The sequence below is a fragment of the Cydia fagiglandana genome, chromosome 4 (genome assembly GCF_963556715.1).
Source record: "Cydia fagiglandana chromosome 4, ilCydFagi1.1, whole genome shotgun sequence".
NCBI classification, from domain to species: domain Eukaryota; kingdom Metazoa; phylum Arthropoda; class Insecta; order Lepidoptera; family Tortricidae; genus Cydia; species Cydia fagiglandana.
In genome coordinates this window covers 17,915,729-17,935,667 of record NC_085935.1, presented here as the reverse complement: position 1 = coordinate 17,935,667, position 19,939 = coordinate 17,915,729, and the positions used below count along the sequence as shown (strand labels likewise).

Here is a 19,939-nt window from a genome sequence, read left to right as displayed (position 1 = left end):
GGTATATTTAGAAATGGCAGGCAGACCAGGGTGTCATTGGCACTGACAGCAAAAAAGCCGTGAAATGCCAACAACCTCATAGTTCCATCGTCAACGAGTGAATTGCCTCGAACGACCAGTAAAAGTTGAACTATGAGATCTACATCTATATACTAGAGTCGTACAGTCGCCATCAGATATATCGAAGCGGCCAAGGTGTTCACAATATCTGAACGCGCGCTCTAGCGTCTTGACAATAGAGGCGTGTTCAGTAATTTGTGAGAACCTTGGCCGCTCCGATGTATCTGATGGCGACTGTACTAGAGATTGCAACTGGGATGAATGCGAAGATAGGACAAATACAACTGGCCGCGTAGCCAAGATGCCAATCGCTAACGCTCCGTAGCGATCGAAACGCAACTGTCACTGTCACACTTATGTGGAAGAGTGATAGAGATACACAATGCTTTTCGTTGTCGAAGCGATAGCGATTGTAACCTTGGCTAGGCGGCCTGATCCCTAAAATCAGCTGATAGAATTAACGAAATGCCGTTAACTATATCCAAGGACGGTAACCGAGACAAGAGCGCGTAGTTTAACATAGTTTATAAACTGGTAGAGAATGCCTTAGGCATTAAGTCCGCCTTTTGTACTATAAAGTTTTCTTTAATGCAATAGTTATGAAATAAATGAATAGGACGGAGATAATCTACATACTTACCTATTTATTAAACTCATGCAAACATGCAAGTCTTGTGATATACCTACATATAAGATTCAAGTTCTATTGACAATCTCGATGAAGGGTAAGTAATATAATATATTATACCAATTATTAATATAACATTGACAAGATATACGCTCACTTTGTATAATTTTGAATAATATAAGTTTTGCATTGTATAAAACCCAAATAGTATAATGTCAAAATGGCTAATTTGTTTTTGAATAACATTCAATGTAGATAATTTCATATTGTATAAAACTTGAATGTCATAAAAATTATATAGTCGAACGATCAAAAACTATATCAGTTACTAGATCTAAGAACATGAATGAATAATAAATTCTGGTAAGTTATTAAACCATGGACCAATTTCGTTCTGGCGCTTCGCCGGCCGCTGCCGCGGCACGCTCGCTTCGCTCGCTCGGCTCGCGCACTGTTTGTTCGCAGTTCAACCTAACACTCCTCCTCGCTTCGCTCGTCGTCGTACCTAACGGAGACCTGCTTTAGTAAAGAACAACCGGCAGAAGATACTAATTACTTTGTTACATGTATGATCATATATTTTGGAAGGTATTTTTGTCATGTAATTGTTATGTTATAATATATATAAGATATTTCAAATATCTTTATTTGTAATAATTCCTATAAGTTATGAATGTTATATAAAAAATAATTAGCCAATACAAACTTTATATTATTTATTAATATATACGAAGTATGTTAGAGAATTTCTACCATATATGTTATAAACATATATTATTTGTTGGTAGCCCCAACGTGTGTTATATGTTGTGAATGATATTAAAATTAGATTATATTAAATGTTGGTATATATTATACGACGCACCCCTCGATGAAGGTCAGAAAAAGAGTAGATACCTAAACTACAAAAGCAAAAGAAGGAAAAGTTTCAAAAGTGAGATCTTGCACTAAGTGACAGAAATGCAGAATGCAGAGACTCCCAAAGAGAAAATTACTGAAACCAAACCACTGATACAAGGATTAAAATTAAGTGAGACATGATCAGACCACTGACTACGTTTAGGTTTGATTCAGTAAGAAACTTGGTAAGTTGTTGTAATACCGATGGCGTCACGGCGCGGGCGCACATTATGCACCCTCTTTAATTAGCCTGCTTTATGGCGGCCATCATTAAGACCAGCTAATTGAGGGCTTTGGAAACTTCAAGCCTTTCTTATGCCAAGTTTGAGGATAGGAAAAATATTGTAATTTAAAGGTTACCAGAAAGCAGCAGTGTTGATGGTCGTGGCCCACGCTACTTTCGTAGCCGATAAGGGTCTCCCCTAATATATCGACGCGCATTCGGCAAAAGCCGATAGGAAAAAGCTTTATGTCCACGCAATAAGAGCGAAAAACCGGTCGACGCGTCCGGCGTCGTCGGCCGTCGCGAGCCGAGCCAAACGACGACTTTTTCGCTCTTATTGCGCGGACATAAAGCTTTTTCCTATCGGCTTTTGCCGAATGCGCGTCGATATATTAGGGGAGACCCTAACACGGGAAAACCCATATGTAGTGGAAAACGCCTACGAATATAGAATCCGCCTAGCGGATCGCTGGCAATGGATGTGTTAAGAGTCACACACAGAATTTAGACCGAGTAAAAGCTTCACAATACAAAACTTCTACTGGCTCTATTTTTTTGTGCATAAAATGCCTGTTAAAATTAAGGCTATAAATTGAGCCTTAATTTTAACAGGCTTATCTTGTTAGATCTAAAGTAAGCCGATGGAGATGGAGTTGCGCCACGATTTCAAGAGCCAGTACCCGTGATTCATTATTTTGAGAATATTGAGCACGAAAAATTCGAAAATAAGAATGAAAAATTACGTAATTCTCTGTAATTTTACCCTATTTGATTGGCCACTTTACTTTGCCCAATTTGTCAATCACTGACAAACTTGCATCATTCCCCACAATAATTTTCAATTTCTAATACATAATATAAAATCCAAGTGCGGCGGAGGCGTCGACCGCCACGCGCCGCCGCGTGCGCAGCCACCGTGGCAAAATGTAAGGTGCGTATAGCAGGTGATGTTCGATCACAGTGCTCGGGCGAGACCAAAGTTCCGTTGAACCATAAGAGGGATTGGGGACCTAGCCGAGATGAAAATAGTGGATAGAAAACGCAAATAGAAACTTAAATAATGTATGGAAATAGTCACGTGACTTTTCGTAGCATCTGTCATCCCTATACATTTGGCATTTCGCTGGTCCAATATTACACGGTTCTATGTTTCACTTTTATCGAACTGAAATTTGAATATTGTCATAGTGACATTAAGTCGAATTTCAACTATCTTGAAAATGTAAAATGTAACATAGAACATTATCAAACTGCACAACGGGACTTAATCGCGTATTTAAGTAAATACGCGATTAAGTTTATATAATGTTTAATAATCGTGAAAGTTTAAATCAGTGTTATGTAACATAGAACCCTGTAATATTGAGTCAGCGATTTGTCGGTGTACGATTGTCATATTGGCTAGGCGCCCACGTTCGTGAAGGGTCGGCAACACGCTTGTGACGATCCTGAAGCTGCAATCGTCCATAACTTATTGAACCTATTCTTAACCACACGTGCAGACTTAGTATAAAAAAGTTCCTATTACGCTGGATAGCATGAGATCCTGCCTCGCGTGCACCAAGGGAGCGCACGCGCAGGTGCACCGTCACCTGCTTATGGGACTGTTATGACATTTGCCAACGGTTAACGATGATCTAGAAATGTCTAGAATGTTAATCGGTACTATTACGTGATAGTAAAGATGGGTAAAGTCGGCTGCAGCGCACAATAACCTAACAACTTTTGAGTAAAACATACTACGACGCAACTGCTGTAAGTACAGTTAGCATGAAAAGTATCTACCATTCTCTGACAGCTTAACAAAAATATACAGAACAATTTTATTAAAATGTTGCAGATACTTTTGAGCGCGAACTGTCCAGATGTAGCTATCTCTATTTAGAGAAGTATTTGGCGGTAGCAGATACTTTTGGCGCATTGTCTCATACGCTACTATTGATGCTGACTGTACAACTGCCGTATTCGAACTTCAAGATATTCACAAGAGACGACACGTACTAGATCCATTCTAGATATACGTTATAGTTTAGATATCAACTAATTCTCTTTTGCTGCGCAATTCGGGCTACCAATATCACTTTTACGTTAGATAGAGTAAGATATCTATTAGATGTGAATTGGATCTCTAAGTCATATCCTGTGGAAATCATTCAAGAGTCGCGCAGAATCGCGCAAATGTTAAATTTGACAGGTTAGATCTTAAACATATCGTTATCGTATCTTGGTGATGTCTAAAAGATATCTAATAGATATCTATTTCATAATCCGAATCGGATGTATTTATGTACACAGACGTATGCAAGATCTTTATAAGCTTTTTGTTAGAAATGTGCTTCGTTAACGCAAATATCTTATTTTAGTACCTATACCTAACATTATACAATACACGCTCATGAAATAGGCACAAAGTTTGAATATTATACTATGTAATTTGAAATGCATTATTACAAATTCTAGGTATACCTACCTCTCTTCTTCTTCCTAGCTTTATCCCATTTACTTGGGGTCGGCTCTCCTTATTATGGCGTCACCAGGAGCGTCTATCCTCGGTCGTCTCTTGTGTTATTCTTTCATCTATACCAGGAGCCAGAAATTTATGCTTACGACTTTCTATCAGGCACTTTAAAGACGATTTGCCTACTCAATCACCATTATTATGGGCTTGTTTACGCGCTTCAGTAGGTACTGTAAGCAGTAAATCCTAGAAATTATACAAAGTAGCTTCACGGTTCAATGCGGTGTTGCGGTGGTATATTAGCCGTCGTGGTTATAAATTGGCGGATGTTCTAAGCTTCTGGTTGGTAGAGACAACGTTGGGAAAGTAAGGATTGTTTAGGATGTCCGAATTGGTTTAGAATAGCTTTGTACTTTTTGTAAAATTAGACTATAGACCAGGTACGTCCATTGTTGGGTTGATTAAAATATACTTTAACAGCAGTGATCGTACATTTTCCAGCATTTTTGTGCAGCGAAGTGTTGTTAACGGATTGGTATAAATAATTTCAACCCTAATTATTAATTAGCGTTTATTACGTTGATATTAACCTTAATTTACCATTGCAGTTGAAATTATCTATACCAATTCCGTTAACACCACTCTGCTGCACCAAAAATGCTGGAAAATGTACGATCACTGTATATCAATATATTGTAAAAAGAAAGAAGTTACAAGATAATACGCATAAATTTCTACTTATCTTAAATTTAAGACTTAAAGTTTAACATTCCTTATTAGGTATGAAATATTGAAAATGTCGAAAAACGACATATATACTTAGGTAGGTACCTTACCAGTTTGCTTGTCATAGGTATAGGTACCGAAACCGAATCATTCAGCACCTAACCCTACTGGCATAAACGACAAAGCGAGCCAATTCAGCACAAGCATGCCCAACAAACACTTCTAAAGTGCAGCGGGTTCTACCAACAGAGTTTTTGAAAAATCATAGTGCGTTTTTACTTCAAAATACGGCTAACCTACCAATATTTTAATTAGCAATCTTGAGGCCTTTCTCAAGTAATATCATACTCGAAAATTCGGAACCAAATTTCTTGACTTATGCGCGATAGAAAAAATCACGAAAAATTAAAAATTTGTATCAATTTTTGCACAAAGGCAAAAAATTTAAAACTTGCATCTAAAATTGCGCGATTTTATTCTTGATCGAACTCATCGATTAAGTAGGTAGGTACCTAGTTGTTTTTGCTAAACCTTACAAAAAAATAAAATTCAAAATCGTTACATCCTCGATCCCGAGCACGCACAGCCAACTCGCTCACGCTTCAACATGGTTTCAACTCAGTGAGAGTGAAAGAAGAACCTGAACCCACGGGGCCTTAACGCCACGCCTGTAACTGCATCACTTATCGTCACCTTAATACCCAGTTGTGAGAACCAACGTAACGTCGTCGATTCCGAATCACCGAGGCGTCAGGGAAAATTGAAAAAACGTATCGTTTTGTGGGCAGCGGCATCACGATTTCACGGGCTCAGTAATGGCAGCCATTAGACGAGTAACGACACGGAAAATGGACGACGACCCGCCACGGTTCCGATTGCGGCATCGTAAATGTAGCATAACATAGTTTTGGTCTAGGTCTGTGCATTTGGAGGCAACTAGCGCTAGCGGTGCGCGCATTCGTAAAATTACCTTTAATCCTGAACTACTCAAAATATTTTGATCCAAATGCATCGTTTAACGAACGAACGAATGGTTTGCCTCGATATTCCATTCCGCAGTACTTAAATTATTAAACATACAATACAATAAGTACTAGAAAAATAGACAATATGCTGAGAAGGGAATGTAAATGTGTCTAGATAGGTATAGATGATTTTATATAGAGTGAAAAATTAATGAAGATACATGCTTAGCTATATACAAAAGTAACACTAAACCGATTACGAACAGTTCTGTATATTTATATAGGTATATTTATGAGCAGGCGCCGCAAAGGCTTTGAACACTTCGACTTATATTATATTAGCATACTTATTTGTATGTAAATTACGAGCCACACCTCCTTTTTACTTCAGCTAACATAATCATGATAAAATCCACTCCGTTAAACCATTATCTAACTAATCCGTTACCCATAATGTTCGTTCCTACACGTAGAACAGTAACCTACAACGGAGATAAGGCCATAAACGCATAAATTATGGCAGATACATCTCATTCCGGCAATTAACTCTGTATATCTATTTTCTAAACAAGAACGGAACCATTGCTCCGCGGACGGGAAAGATAAAAAGGCACAAAACCGTTGGAAAGCATTGCGATTGCCTCCTAGTGCTACGGGTAGGGTTGCCGCCTGCTATGGCTATCGTAATCGGGGGCTAAGTAATTCGAAGTCTTCGAACAGGTAAGGGGATCTAATAAAACCTTGGGGACCGATTTTTGAATTTCGACCACTCGATTTCGTGTATTTCGTTAAATAATATCTCTACTACTAGGCATTTAAATCCTACTAATAGAATTGAAATCGAGTGGTCAATACCAGTAGATTCCAAATTTCGATCGCTCGTATTTCAAAAATTAGCATTTCGTCGTTTTCCACCGATTTCAGAGTGACGAAAACAAGCGATCAAAATTCAAAAATCGGCCCCTTAGTCTTGTCACTTGTGCATACCTATAACTTTTCACCTTAGCCATAAGAACATGTACGACCCGGGGGTCGTACGTGTTAAGGGTGGGGCCGGGGCCCGGCCCCACCCTTTTGCCGTGCCCATTCAACTAATTTTTAAACTTTTTATATTTCCAAAACCTCGAGTAAACTCTTATCAAGCCTTATTATGGAAAGTGTAAATGTTTTTGTTTATTTTTTCAAACAGTTTTTTGTCGTTGGCATCGTGCTGCCCGCCACACTTGGCACAACCCTGCGACCCAGTTCTGGGTTGCATCAAGATCTAGTTCTATCACGAGATTATAGTACTTACCTCCTTATAGAATCTCAATTATAACTCTATAGGTACGCAATCTCGCAATACAGATAAATATTTAGTAAAATGTTATTTCAATTTTATCATTTTCATAAAGCAAATGCGCTTTTTGTAAAGGTTTTTAAACTAAAGTACTATTAGCCTGGGGTGCCTTGGGTCGTTATTCTAAGAAAAATCTTGATATCTCGATTCAGGATTTTTACTAAGCCAAACAGCGCCATCTAACATGCAACTTGTAAATATCATGAAAATACAGTAATTGCGGCTTACGCTGAGCGCAGCCAGATAGGACAAAAAGAGGCTTAGAAAAAGAAAACAGCTACATTGTGTAAAAATATTTAATTTAAAATGGTTCAACGATAAAATTATTTACAGGCTTATCATACAGCTAATATACACTATATAACAGATATACACGTATTTACAAGTTTGTTATCCTAATTTTGGACCTCACAGTACTTGGTTGTGACAATTGATGTATAGTACAAGATATTTAAACACAGAATTAATATCTATCTATGCCTCTATGGAAATCAAATCGTCAGGTGCCAACCAAAACTCACTAATTACAAGTTAAATTTGTTTATTTTTATTTTGCTGTGTGTTTTGGTTGTCATATGACGAAATGTGTGTTGTACAATTTTATATAACAAGAAGATGGGTTCAAGGAGGGTCAGTGAGGGTCTAATTCCAGTCATTAACCTCTGACGCTCGGCCCACGCGGAACAACATTTCAATTATATGGCAATAACAAATCAATACAATCAATAATCACAATGTGGGTGTGACAATACTGCATCTATCCTCCTAAGTCCTGACGTCCTTTTAAAAAGACTGTAATGGAATAAAATAAGGTTCCGAATGCAAAACTGCACTTGAAATACTCTGATGTAATTTAAGTCTGATGGATTGAATTTGTACTTTTACAAGTACGTGGGGTCTTGCTAGGTTAATCTATGTTAAAACACTAACTACAATGCTTATAATATAATTTACATTATTTACAAAAATTATGACTATTTACACAAGTTCAAATTTAAAATGCTTATGTTGGATAAAATTGCAGGGTAAAAAATGGAATTAGGATTAGAAGGATTGGTAAATTATAAAGTATACTTACATTGCATTAATAAATTTATAGCAATTTTGAAATTTAACCTTTTCAACGCCAAACGGCGCATCCATTTACCGTGCCACTGACGCCACGGGGGTAAAATTTAATTTTGTGAATAAATAATGCCAACCTAAAAGTGGGGTGTTTTTCAGTAGATTTTCATCAAAAAACGATCGACGTCAAATGCCGTCTTTGGCGTCATTGACACGATTTTGCATTGACGTCAATTGCCGTCTGTGGCGTTCAAAAGGTTTAATGACTTCCTTGATACACTATGGCGTTAAAGATGATAATCTGCTAGAGTTTACCAAGATAACTCTGCATGGCATGAATATGACGTTTATAATGACACTGTCTCACTTTGTTCTCTTCAAGTCGCTGCAAAGTTAGCTTAGACAGACTCTTATTAACATAATACTTACAACTCTGTACTTTTAAAACACCCACAGCCATGAACATTTTTAATTTAAACATGAAGGTAAACAAACCTATCGTCGGTACACGAAACTACTAAAATTATGTGCTAACATTCGGTATCAATAAATGGTTTGTTTACCCTAGTAATTTTTTTATCAATACAGGCGGCTCAAACGACGAGTAACAGAAATAAACTTTTTTTCACTTATTCGACACACATATTTGCTAGTCAGACCGAGAAGTCTGCAGTGATTTTGATAGCCTGCGTGGGCTATCAAAATCGCTACAGACTTTTCTTGGTCTCTATAAGAATAAGCCCCCATTCGCACGACAGCTTTTTCAACGCGCGTTAAAAAAGCGCCTGGGACCTAAGACTCCAAGGCTCAAGAACCAGTCTGTTATTGAGGCTTGAATGAAAATAGAAATTATTATTTACATTAATGTTTTATGGACTTCATTTAATCTCAACGAATTTCATCATGTAAATATGATGTTTAACAAAATGTTTTAACTTCTAGGCAAGTCAAGAGCATAAAAGACAAATAATTTTGTTGATTCACTCAGGAAATTGATTATGCTTTCAACAACTACTACTAATCAAGAACCATATCAACCTAAGAGTATACAATTTAAATTTATTACTTTTAGTGTAAGATGGTTCATTCATTTAGTGTCCTACAAAAATCGGACACAATTTTATAATAGCGCTTAGGCCTTATTGCAGATTTGTATATAAAAAATATCAATAAATATACAAGACGATTCCACATAATTACTAATTGTGATGCGATTAGTATAGTAAAATATCTACAATAAATAATAATGGCTTTTCATTTTCTAATACATATTAAACTAGCAACAAGTAAATGACAATATGCACTTAGGCCAACACATTACAAATTGATCTTCAACACTGTTAACGGATAATTCATAAACCTTATCCTTCCAAGGCCCACCGTACAAGAAATAATGCCATTTGAATTTGAAATCAATTGTGAAGGAGATACGGTTGAATTTGCAACTTTGTTCCAATAGAAAATGGTTTAAATTACATTAAATTAATTAGTATGTGAGCAGGACCTTGGGCTTACGAGGATATTGCAAATAAAATCCACTGATGATCAGTTTTAAGGTGTTAGCAATTTTCTTAAATAAATTGCGACCACGTTTATTCATCGCCTTTTTCTCAAAGACGCTTTTATACTCTCATTATTGCTTATAAAACATTCCTTGATTCACAGTATGTTAAAACCCTATTTAGATACTGACCGTATTACTTATTATAACAGAAGGGGCACCAGCGACACAAATAGAAACATTAAAACGGAGTAAAATTTGGCAAGACTTGTGACATATACGTTCAATAATCACAAATCTTGCAGGGGCCCCTTTCTCAAAAGCTTGTAACTGGATGTCACTTTTTGACAGCTTTTGTTAGAGATTTCCACTTGTATTACAAGTTACAAGCTTTTGAGAAACGGGCCGCTGGCAGGATGGATACGATATTAATTTCACACTTGTTTTTACAATCAGAACAAATATAGTTTACTGCCCTCCTTTGGACTTAGCTACAACATAGTTCGCCCTATAGGAACGATGCCCATCTGACACCTTATACCCTAAACCGGAACGGCGCCAACAAACCCAACAGTGTGCTCCTATTATAAAGTTCACTTACACTCCTATCCCGGTTCTAATAACACTTCCTATCTGCCGATCCCATGAAAGGCACTATGCCTTCAGAACCGTTTGATGACACCTTTCTTATTCCATTAGAATTGGATGGTCACGCTCCAGTTCACTACGGTTCTACAAACCACCATCATATCAGGCTGACACATGAAGGTACCAGCCTCCAAAACTGACCATCTTGTTCTATCTTACTATCCTATTCACTCAGCGACGCCTACCCGTCGCTCTGCTCGTCCTAGCTGTCATGGTCGGGTTCTATCTTGCCCGCAGGCCGGATCATGACCAGCTGCTTATCATCTTCACCCTCGGGATGGATGGTCTCTATGGTGAGCATCATCTTCTCGTCGCAACTGTCGTCGCCGGAGTCAGAGTACATGGATTGCGTTGAGGTGGCTACCTCCTGGAATGGTAAGGATGGAAATTAATAATAGGGATGTTTAAAGAAAATCCTGTTTCCTAAGATGTTCTAGAGAGAGAAATGTTAAGAACGAGAGAATTTAACGAAAATAACATTTATCATTGGCATAAAGTATTAAGTAAAATACGTATATTTATTATTTACTTTTGTTTAAAATAATAATAGAATCTCTTCCTTAGTTTAGCAATAAGTCCGTCTGTTGTGAGATTGGATTGATATAGCAATAAATATAAATATATTTTTTTAACACTTTGAATGAGGTGATAATAATTGAAGTGGAGTATAAGCCACTTAGCAATGGTTATCAATGATTTCCTCAATAATAAACTTAAAAATTATATCAAAAACGATTTCTTTCATATTTAGAATTAACAAAACGGTAATAAATAAGGTTTTATTCAGCTTCTTGACCCGATAGTTGTACACTCTATGCTTATGCTCTGGTTTCCTATGATAGCGGTGCCGTCATATAGCGGTCGTCTCCATACAAATACTACGACATCCATATTTAGCCGTATTATTTAGTATAGACAAAGAGGATTTGAAGAAGAGAGTTACCGGTCATGGTAAATTATGTAGCTACAGTTCATTTACTGCCATCTTTCGACAGAAGATTAACACTGAACGCCATTTGACTTTGATCCTTAATCTTTAACTGATATGTGTTAACTTTTTAAATATTCATATTCACGCCATCTACTCGAGCATAGGCTGAAGGTTGTGGCGCCATAGCTCGAAAACATGGAACTATACCTTTGACCTATAGTCGAGATGGCGTGAATATCAATATTTAATAAGTTAACACATATCAGTCAAAGAATAAGGATAAAGTCAAAGGGCGTTCTAACAGTTTTATGTTTTGTCGAAAGATGGCAGTAAATTTACAGTGGCTACATAATTTACTTTGACAATCCGTCTCTATAGACATTATTCTCTTTGGTATGGAGAAGGCCGCTATATGACGGCACCGCTATCCTAGGAAAGCCGATGTTTACCGTGATGCGATTCTTGGTGTGTATGCGGACATGCTTGGCCAGGTGGTCCGAGCGCATGAACCGCTTGCTGCACTCAGGGCACTCGAAGCGTTTCTCGCCGGTGTGCGTCCGTCTGTGCCGTTGTAGTTCGTCTGACCGTGTGAACCTGGAAATAGTTTATGATATTATTTACTAGTAGTCCACATTTCAGAACTAAAAAGCGTTTAACAAGACACTCCAATTTCGCTATCACCATACACGCGCGTATCTAAAAATCAACGCGAGCCGCACTACTCATTCCAACACCATAGTGTTGTTGAATTCTTGGACCCTACTTAAACCCATAAACCCAAGGAACTAAATTATTATTTGTCATTTAGTAAAGATCGTAAAATTTTAACAACAAAACACTGCAAACTGATAGAAGTATACAGGAACCAATACCTAGGGACTCCGTGCACACTGAAGGAGGCAGTTGTTGATGGAGGATAAGACACTGCTAGGTTTCATGGAGGAGCTGGGGTAGCTAGAGTAGTGCTACCTCTATTTCACGCAAAATAGGCACAATGGTTGTCGACTTGCAGAAAATGCCCAGTATAACTAAATTTACACATTCATTGCCAGCGACTCCCTAGGGGAGTTCACTGTTCGTAGGCGCTTTTCGCTACATACGGTTTTTCCCGTGTTATCGGCTAAGCTCGTAGCGCATAGCTCGGGCTGGCACTGAATGTGCCAACTAACTAACTAACCAAGACTTAACACAACTGATGTGAACAGTTGTCATTTCGACTGCAAGTGCCGCCACTTTTACCAATGTGTAATGATCGCGAGTCGTTTAATACGCTCCAGACTAGTCAAAGTGGTAAAATGGTTAATACCTCTTTCCACAGAAGAGCCAATTGCAGAGGAAGGGCCGCTCGCCAGTGTGCCAGCGGAGGTGAGCGCGTAGATGTGAAGTCTTGCCGTACACCTTGTTGCAGCCCGCTATGTGGCATACGTGTTGCTTCTTGCGGTCTACTAGCCGGCTATATTAGGAAAACATAATTTAATATAACAGACAGAAGAGTTTTATGGCGTAATTATACATATACAATAACTAAAATTATCCTGTTTTTGACATCTCTGTTACACATTAGGTGTTTTATGAAACAAATTTTAAAATGCAGAGTTTATTTTGGTGTAATCTGTGTAAATGGTATTTCAAATGGAAAGTTAGGAATGCCCTATTGTTTCAGACAAAATCCTCACTCTATCACAACTTTGATCAAACCAGACAAAAATAAGGAACTTACACCAAAAACACCGTTTAACCCGTGGAGCACCCCAGAATTACCATAGTATGGAACTCCTATACTAGTTACCCACACGTGTGACAGTAGGGCGCTCCACGGGTTAATCATTCAAGTTGGTTTACCAACTTCCCTAAGATGGTAACTTAATATCTTAAAATATAAACTACTTATAATAAATATATAAACACCTTGAGGCTGGTATATAATTGATTACAACATATTTTTCATAAATAAATTCATAAAAACACTCACTTCTCTCCCTGGTCACAGTTGGGACATGTACAGGCGACCCGCTTCATCATCCTCTTGCCACTGGGACTGGCCGCTCTCTGCTTCCCGTTCTCACACTCGGTACCCGAAGTGTTGCCGCTGTTGCTGTTGTTACTGTTGTTGCTATTGTTGCCAACGGTGACGATCTGCCACTTGCCCGGCTCGTTGGGGTCTTGTTGGATTTGCTGGCCTGCAATCAAGGATGAACTTTTAAGTTTTATTTTAATTTTATTTAACACATACATTTTATATGGAGGCCTTTGCCCAGCAGTGGGACACAGTGGGGTTTCAATAATAATAAATTTCACTTATTTTCAAATTCAAATCCTAAATATATTTGATGGGGGAGGCCTATGTTCAGCAGTGGACGTCTTATGGCTGATATGATGATGATGATGATGATGATATATATTTATTTCAGAAATTAATATTACAGGTGAGGCAGTACAGTGATCCCCACACTAGGCTCAGCCTGTGACATGGGGATCTTAGCGAAACACAGAGTACCAACATATGGCGGCTATTATTGTACCGGCTATTTTTTATTTCATAGTAGGATTAACTCAAAGCTCTGCTTGCACCATCACACTAACGCGGGGTTTTCCAGTGAAACTGTTAACCCAGTGTCAAATTGTACTGGTAACCATGGTAACTCCAGGTTTAACCGGTTAACCCTGGTTTAGTGAATGGTGCAAGTGGCCCTAAGAATCCCAGAGATAATCCAATTGTGGTAAAATTTTTCATACTTTTTGTATGGTTTGATGGAGTTTAAAATATAGTCATAAATCAGGATATAGACATAATGTACAAAGATGTACATTTTCTGCAGCTATGCATGTGTACTATGATCTGACCCAAAACAACATCTCCGTGCAAACAATGCATCTGTACTTTGTCCAAAAAGTAGAGCGTCATCTTGCACACGCATCGCAATTTCCCACTCAACCTACCTGTAATTATTAATAAGATCAACATTTGTATTCATTGTAATTTATAACATTGCAGTAAACTCTCGTCTTATATTTGCTATCTTTTTAGGGTTCCGTACCCAAAGGGTAAAACGGGACCCTATTACTAAGACTCTGCTGTCCGTCTGTCCGTCCGTCCGTCCGTCCGTCCGTCTGTCCGTCCGTCTGTCACCAGGCTGTATTTCACGAACCGTGATAGCTAGACAGTTGAAATTTTCACAGATGATGTATTTCTGTTGCCGCTATAACAACAAATACTAAAAATATAAAATAAAGATTTAAGTGGGGCTCCCATACAACAAACGTGATTTTTGACCAAAGTTAAGCAACGTCGGGCGGGGTCAGTACTTGGATGGGTGACAGTTTTTTTTTTGCCTTTTTTGCTTTTTTTTTTTATTTGTACGGAACCCTTCGGCCGCGAGTCCGACTCGCACTTGCCCGGTTTTTGTTGGTGCTTTGGCACCACTCCTTGCATTTTGACATAATTTGACATTTCCTTGACAATTCATCGGCATCCACTTATTGACATTAACTTACACATAAAGTAATAGTACCACTCTTCCTCTTAGCTGGCATTTTGTTAGTCATGCCCACAATAAATGCCATATTCATCTTTATGGCAAAAGTAATAAAAATAATAACTAAATACTGCCTTGATGAAGACATCTAAGCTTACAACGCTATTTACCAGATATAAAAGGGAATCCGACCCGGATATGTCCTTAAACTACGTCCAAGACCACCGGTGGACGGGCAGCAGCGTCTCACAAATTCGGTGTACTCGACTGCAATCGCCAACCCGCCTGCCAAGCATGGCGATTATGGCATACACACCCCATAAGGGGGAGGCCTATGTTCAGCAGTGGACATCTTATGGCTGAGATGATGATGATGAAAAGGGAAGTAAAAGTACACTATCTAACCTAAAAATGATTGCTACAAGTAAAAAAAAAACAAAATCAACCCATAACTTCTCCTTCTTGTTACAAATATCTCTTAAATACAAACCTGCACAAAACTATACTTAACCAATAATAATAACATACCAAACATGTGATATAGCTTAACCCCCCTATCTTTACTCATAGAACTTTAAGTAGTAAGTGAGTTCGTTAGTTTACATCCTACAAAACACATTATTAAACAATTTACCATTATCGCCAGTGAGTGGATCGTCCTCGCCGGACAAAGGCTCATCCTTTGGTTCAATTTTAACTTCATCTAATTCAGCTGGCCACATTGTTTTAACTATAATTTAAAGTTGCAGATTTAACGTAATATAAATATTGAACTTATAAAATTACAACCGTTTTTAATCAAATTACGCTTAAATTTGGAACACGCAGAAACAAAAACTATGTTGACGTTGACTGCGTCTGTCTGACAGACGCTAGCTTGACAGTTACTCAGTGTTGCCATACGAAAAATTTGGCGTAACCTTGTACGGTTGTTTTTTTGTAATGTTGGCTAAATTGGTACAGCCTTGAATCTAACCTTGTTTGTGAATAAAATTAATTGGTTTGTTGAATTTTATTTTTATTTGAAGTAACGGACGAAATACTAAACTAAAAAAACTACACACATGAATGGAGGGGAAAAAAGGAAAGACCTCATAAAAATAGAGAAATATAAACTTGATTATTTCTGACAGTATACTTCTGAGAGATTTGTTCTTATAAAAAAATAATCAGGAGACTTAAAATCTACATCATACCACAGAATAAATAATAGTACTACCGTACAGAAAGGAAGCTTCCTACAAAACCGAAGTTTGACAGCGGTTCAGGGTCGAATCATGCTATCCCTTTCTAATACATGGCACTATCCCTTTCGGCCAATTAGGGTTGTCAAAATTCAAGTGATTATCTTATCTGTGGTCGTACACGCAAAAGGAAGTCAAGTGGTGCCAACCCTAATAATTGCTCGGAGCAATGCTGCGCCGAGCGGAGCCGAGTTTGGCCGAAGTCAGGAGCTTCGCACCCCTGATCATACTAAAATTCGAGACGACCGGTCTGGCCTAGTGGGTAGTGACCCTGCAAGCTGACCCTACCTATGAAGCCGATGGTCCCGGGTTCGAAACCCGGTAAAGGTATTTAATTGTATTAATTAATTAATTAATCTAATTGTATAAAATTAATAATAAAAAAAATTAATTTTCTATGTATATATTATATTTATCGTTGTCTGAGTACCCACAACACAAGCCTTCTTGGCCTTACCGTGGAGCTTACTCAATTTGTGTAAAAAATATCCTAAAATATTTATTTATTATACTATTTATGTCAAGACATTACCTAAATAAAACTACTTACCAATGACAGGCTGCGGTTGAGGCTGAGCCTGGGGTAGCTGTGCGATTTGCACGCCGGGCAAGCCCAGCGCTGGGACTAGCTGCACTGCTCCGCCGATGCCGCCCACGCCCAGCGTTGGCACCTGTGCAAATCATTTCTAATTAGTTCGATTGAATAATTCTCGAGTATTTAAAGACGTCCTATCGGACGCCCCAGATATCGCTGGTGCGACATGGTTGAAGAGGATCAGCGCGAACTTCGAGTCAACAATTGGTGAGAGGTCGCACAGGACCGAGAAAAGTGGCGCTGTCTTGTGTCGGAGGCCAAGTCTCACATTTCGATCGCTGAGCCAACCGAGTAAGTTAAAATTTGTTTAGCAGCAAAATGTAATATTGGAAGGGAAGAGGAACTAGACTTTTTCAGCTCATTTATAATGTTTTATGAGAGGTCTACAAGACATCAAGCGTGAGGTTCATTTCAATGTTCCAGTGACCTTGTTTAAAAGGTGTTATTTTTTTGTGAATTTAAGGACTGCTTTGTCTGTAAACCTTAGTACCCAGTCGGAAACGAGGCTTCCGACCAATGTGAACTTGGTAGTTTCCGACCGTGTTTTAGGCTTGCCACCAAATAGTATCGCGCATCAAGGTCGGCGTTCGGAACCGAAAGCTTGATTGGTCACCGTGTTGTAAATATAAGGTTTCCTGAACCTTGGATTAACCTGTAGCACAGAATAAATAATAGTACTAAGTACAGAAGACTCACTCTCTAGCAAATAATCTTTCCCCAAAATTGGGGCCGAACGGATGTACTTTTAGCTACCTGTAGCAAAGCGACGAAATCGCGGAGTGGGACACGCCTGCCTGTAGGCACATTTCGTCAGCGTTCTGTAGTCTGCTGTATGTTGGAGCTGGACAATACCAAGTGTATTTTAAGAACGCTACAGCTATTCTTCAAGGGGTTCTCTCAGCCCCTAGTACCTGAACGACATTAGGACGCACGTTGCTAGTGGCGGGTATGACTGTGACCTGTTGGCCGGCGGGCGTGCTGGTTATGATGGTCTGCGATGGTTGTTGCTGGATGGCTGTGGTGTCGCCCTGTATCGGGTTCTGTACGGCCTATATACGTTACCAGAGTCCGAGCAGCGTGGGATAAAGTGTGATGTTTAGATTGGTTTTAAATTTGAAATAAGAATTACGAAGTTACGCTAACCTTATCTGCCATAAACGTAAACTTCCTTGAAAAGAGACCTATTTTTAAGTAATGGGTTAGACTAGCCTTGTGGCTTATTTTTTTAAGTATAACTTCTATGTATCTTGTATAGGAGCAACTTTTTGAACATAGGTACGTGTGACTCTGAAGTATGGAATTCTGTGTAGTTGTCATCATTTGTCAATGGAACCCTTTCCCCAAAACGTCTTCCAAGCTGAGCAACTGACAGGTTTGGCCACATTTATAATTAAACAAACAATAATGTTTTTACCTGTAGCGTTATGGTTCCTGGCGTTTGCCCGGCACTCGCGGTGGCTTGTGTTGCTCCGTTTTGCTGCTAAATTAAAAACACAGTACATTATGATGTCAACTAATCAGTTTATCCTAAATCATTATGCGAACGCCAATTATATAGAGATATGTACTCGTATATGCTTCATCTAATATGTTCATCAGCTACACGTTTCCAAATACATTAACCCGCATAATAACTAGGACTACACACGCGAATGTTTTTGACATTCGCAGTTATCCAACTCGTGTCAGTTTTTTGACGAACATCACACACAAACCTCAAACATGTGCGTAGTCTACATATTCATGCAATCACACATCCATTCGCGAACCCACTCACTCTCCGCATTCGCGACCCCACTCACACTCCGCATTCGCGAACCCACTCACATGTGTGCAAACCTCCGCACAAATTACAAAATTCTCGTACGAATGACAGTGTCTTGAGTTACAGATCGTCGGGTGACAAGCAAAAGTCACTAACTAACACCATTGAAATTATTGGACAATGAACCGTGTTACAAGTGTAATAAAGTGCATTGTTACTTTAATTTTTAGTGACTTTTGCTTGTCACCCGACCAGATGCAGTGCACAATTATTCTCCATCGTATTTTCACGGAAACGTACGAACGTGTCTTGCTATTTCAGTAAGTCTCTTCAGAAAAAGTACTGCTGTTGACTGAAGTAGCACAAATACGAATATTTCCAAGAAAATACGATGGAAAACAATTATGCACTACATATGTAGGTCATTTGGGTGTTGTAGTTACCTGAACATTGGCCAGCGACGCGATTTGAATCTGCTGAATCTGTCCCGATGGCGTGAGCACGTTCGCTACTTGCGGCTGCGCTTGCATCTAAAGGAAAAACACACATTAGGATATCATATAAATAAAAGTTATCTTATTAATAAAACAGACAAGGGAGTCGATCGGAATTATAAATAAAACTAGTACCGTTAACCGGGGTGAAACGGGATGGCTGGGGTGAAAAGGGATGGCTGGGATGAATAGGGACAAAACTTAAAATGAGTTTACTTGACAATTTCTTCCCTATTCAACCCGGTTGACGGTATTAATTAAAAAACTTAAAGGCAACATGTTCTTAAAAAAGTGTGAATATAATTTTTTTACTGAAATTATTGAATATTATTTTGATCAATCTAGCATTGTTTTTTAGAAAACAAAACGGATGACTGATTCTACAATCGGTTCCTACACGGTGTCTTAGTTAGTTAAAAGTTGATCAAAAGACTGAAAATAAATAATGACGTAGATTAATGGGACCAACTGATTACCAGTTCGCCTGACGGCAGTTAAACGCAAAATTGGACAGCTCCGAACAACTGACAGGCTGATATCGTCCGGCGAACTGGTAATCTGTGGGCCCCTTTAAAGGATAATTATTAATGACTTACTTGTTGCAGCTGCGGGATGATCTGGAGATGCTGCGGCGCGTGCACGGGCAGGTGCACGGTCTGGTACACGGTGTGCCCGTTGGCCACGCTCACCGGCACCTGCACCGGCACCATGCCCATGCCCACGCCGCCCACGCCGCCGCGGACCGCCACCCCGCCACCTGCTGATATCGTTACGCATATAGGTTGGTGACAATAAACTCAGCATACACTAGGAATCCTCCAGCTTATAGGGCGCTACCCCCTCTGCCACAAATATACGGTCGTTTTACTCCATTTTCGAGTCAAGTGTCTTTGTGTGACGCCCAAGTGTCTTTGAACGGAC

General features: G+C 38.9%; 1 protein-coding gene across 2 annotated transcripts in view; it reads right to left on the bottom strand.

Moving 5' to 3' along the window:
• Nucleotides 1–7,581: 7,581 nt before the first annotated feature.
• The window catches only part of LOC134663989 (transcription factor Sp3-like), a 32,687-nt gene continuing 20,329 nt past the window's right edge, over nt 7,582–19,939 (bottom strand). For both annotated transcript variants that reach the window (XM_063520548.1, XM_063520549.1), the window contains 8 exons: nt 19,615–19,775; nt 18,968–19,054; nt 18,174–18,239; nt 16,715–16,835; nt 13,417–13,624; nt 12,751–12,897; nt 11,894–12,038; nt 7,582–10,880 (listed from right to left, as the gene is read on the bottom strand). In XM_063520548.1, coding sequence (XP_063376618.1) covers nt 10,716–10,880; nt 11,894–12,038; nt 12,751–12,897; nt 13,417–13,624; nt 16,715–16,835; nt 18,174–18,239; nt 18,968–19,054; nt 19,615–19,775 — 1,100 coding nt within the window. In that variant the 3' untranslated portion in view covers nt 7,582–10,715. The remainder of the gene's footprint in view (nt 10,881–11,893; nt 12,039–12,750; nt 12,898–13,416; nt 13,625–16,714; nt 16,836–18,173; nt 18,240–18,967; nt 19,055–19,614; nt 19,776–19,939) is intronic.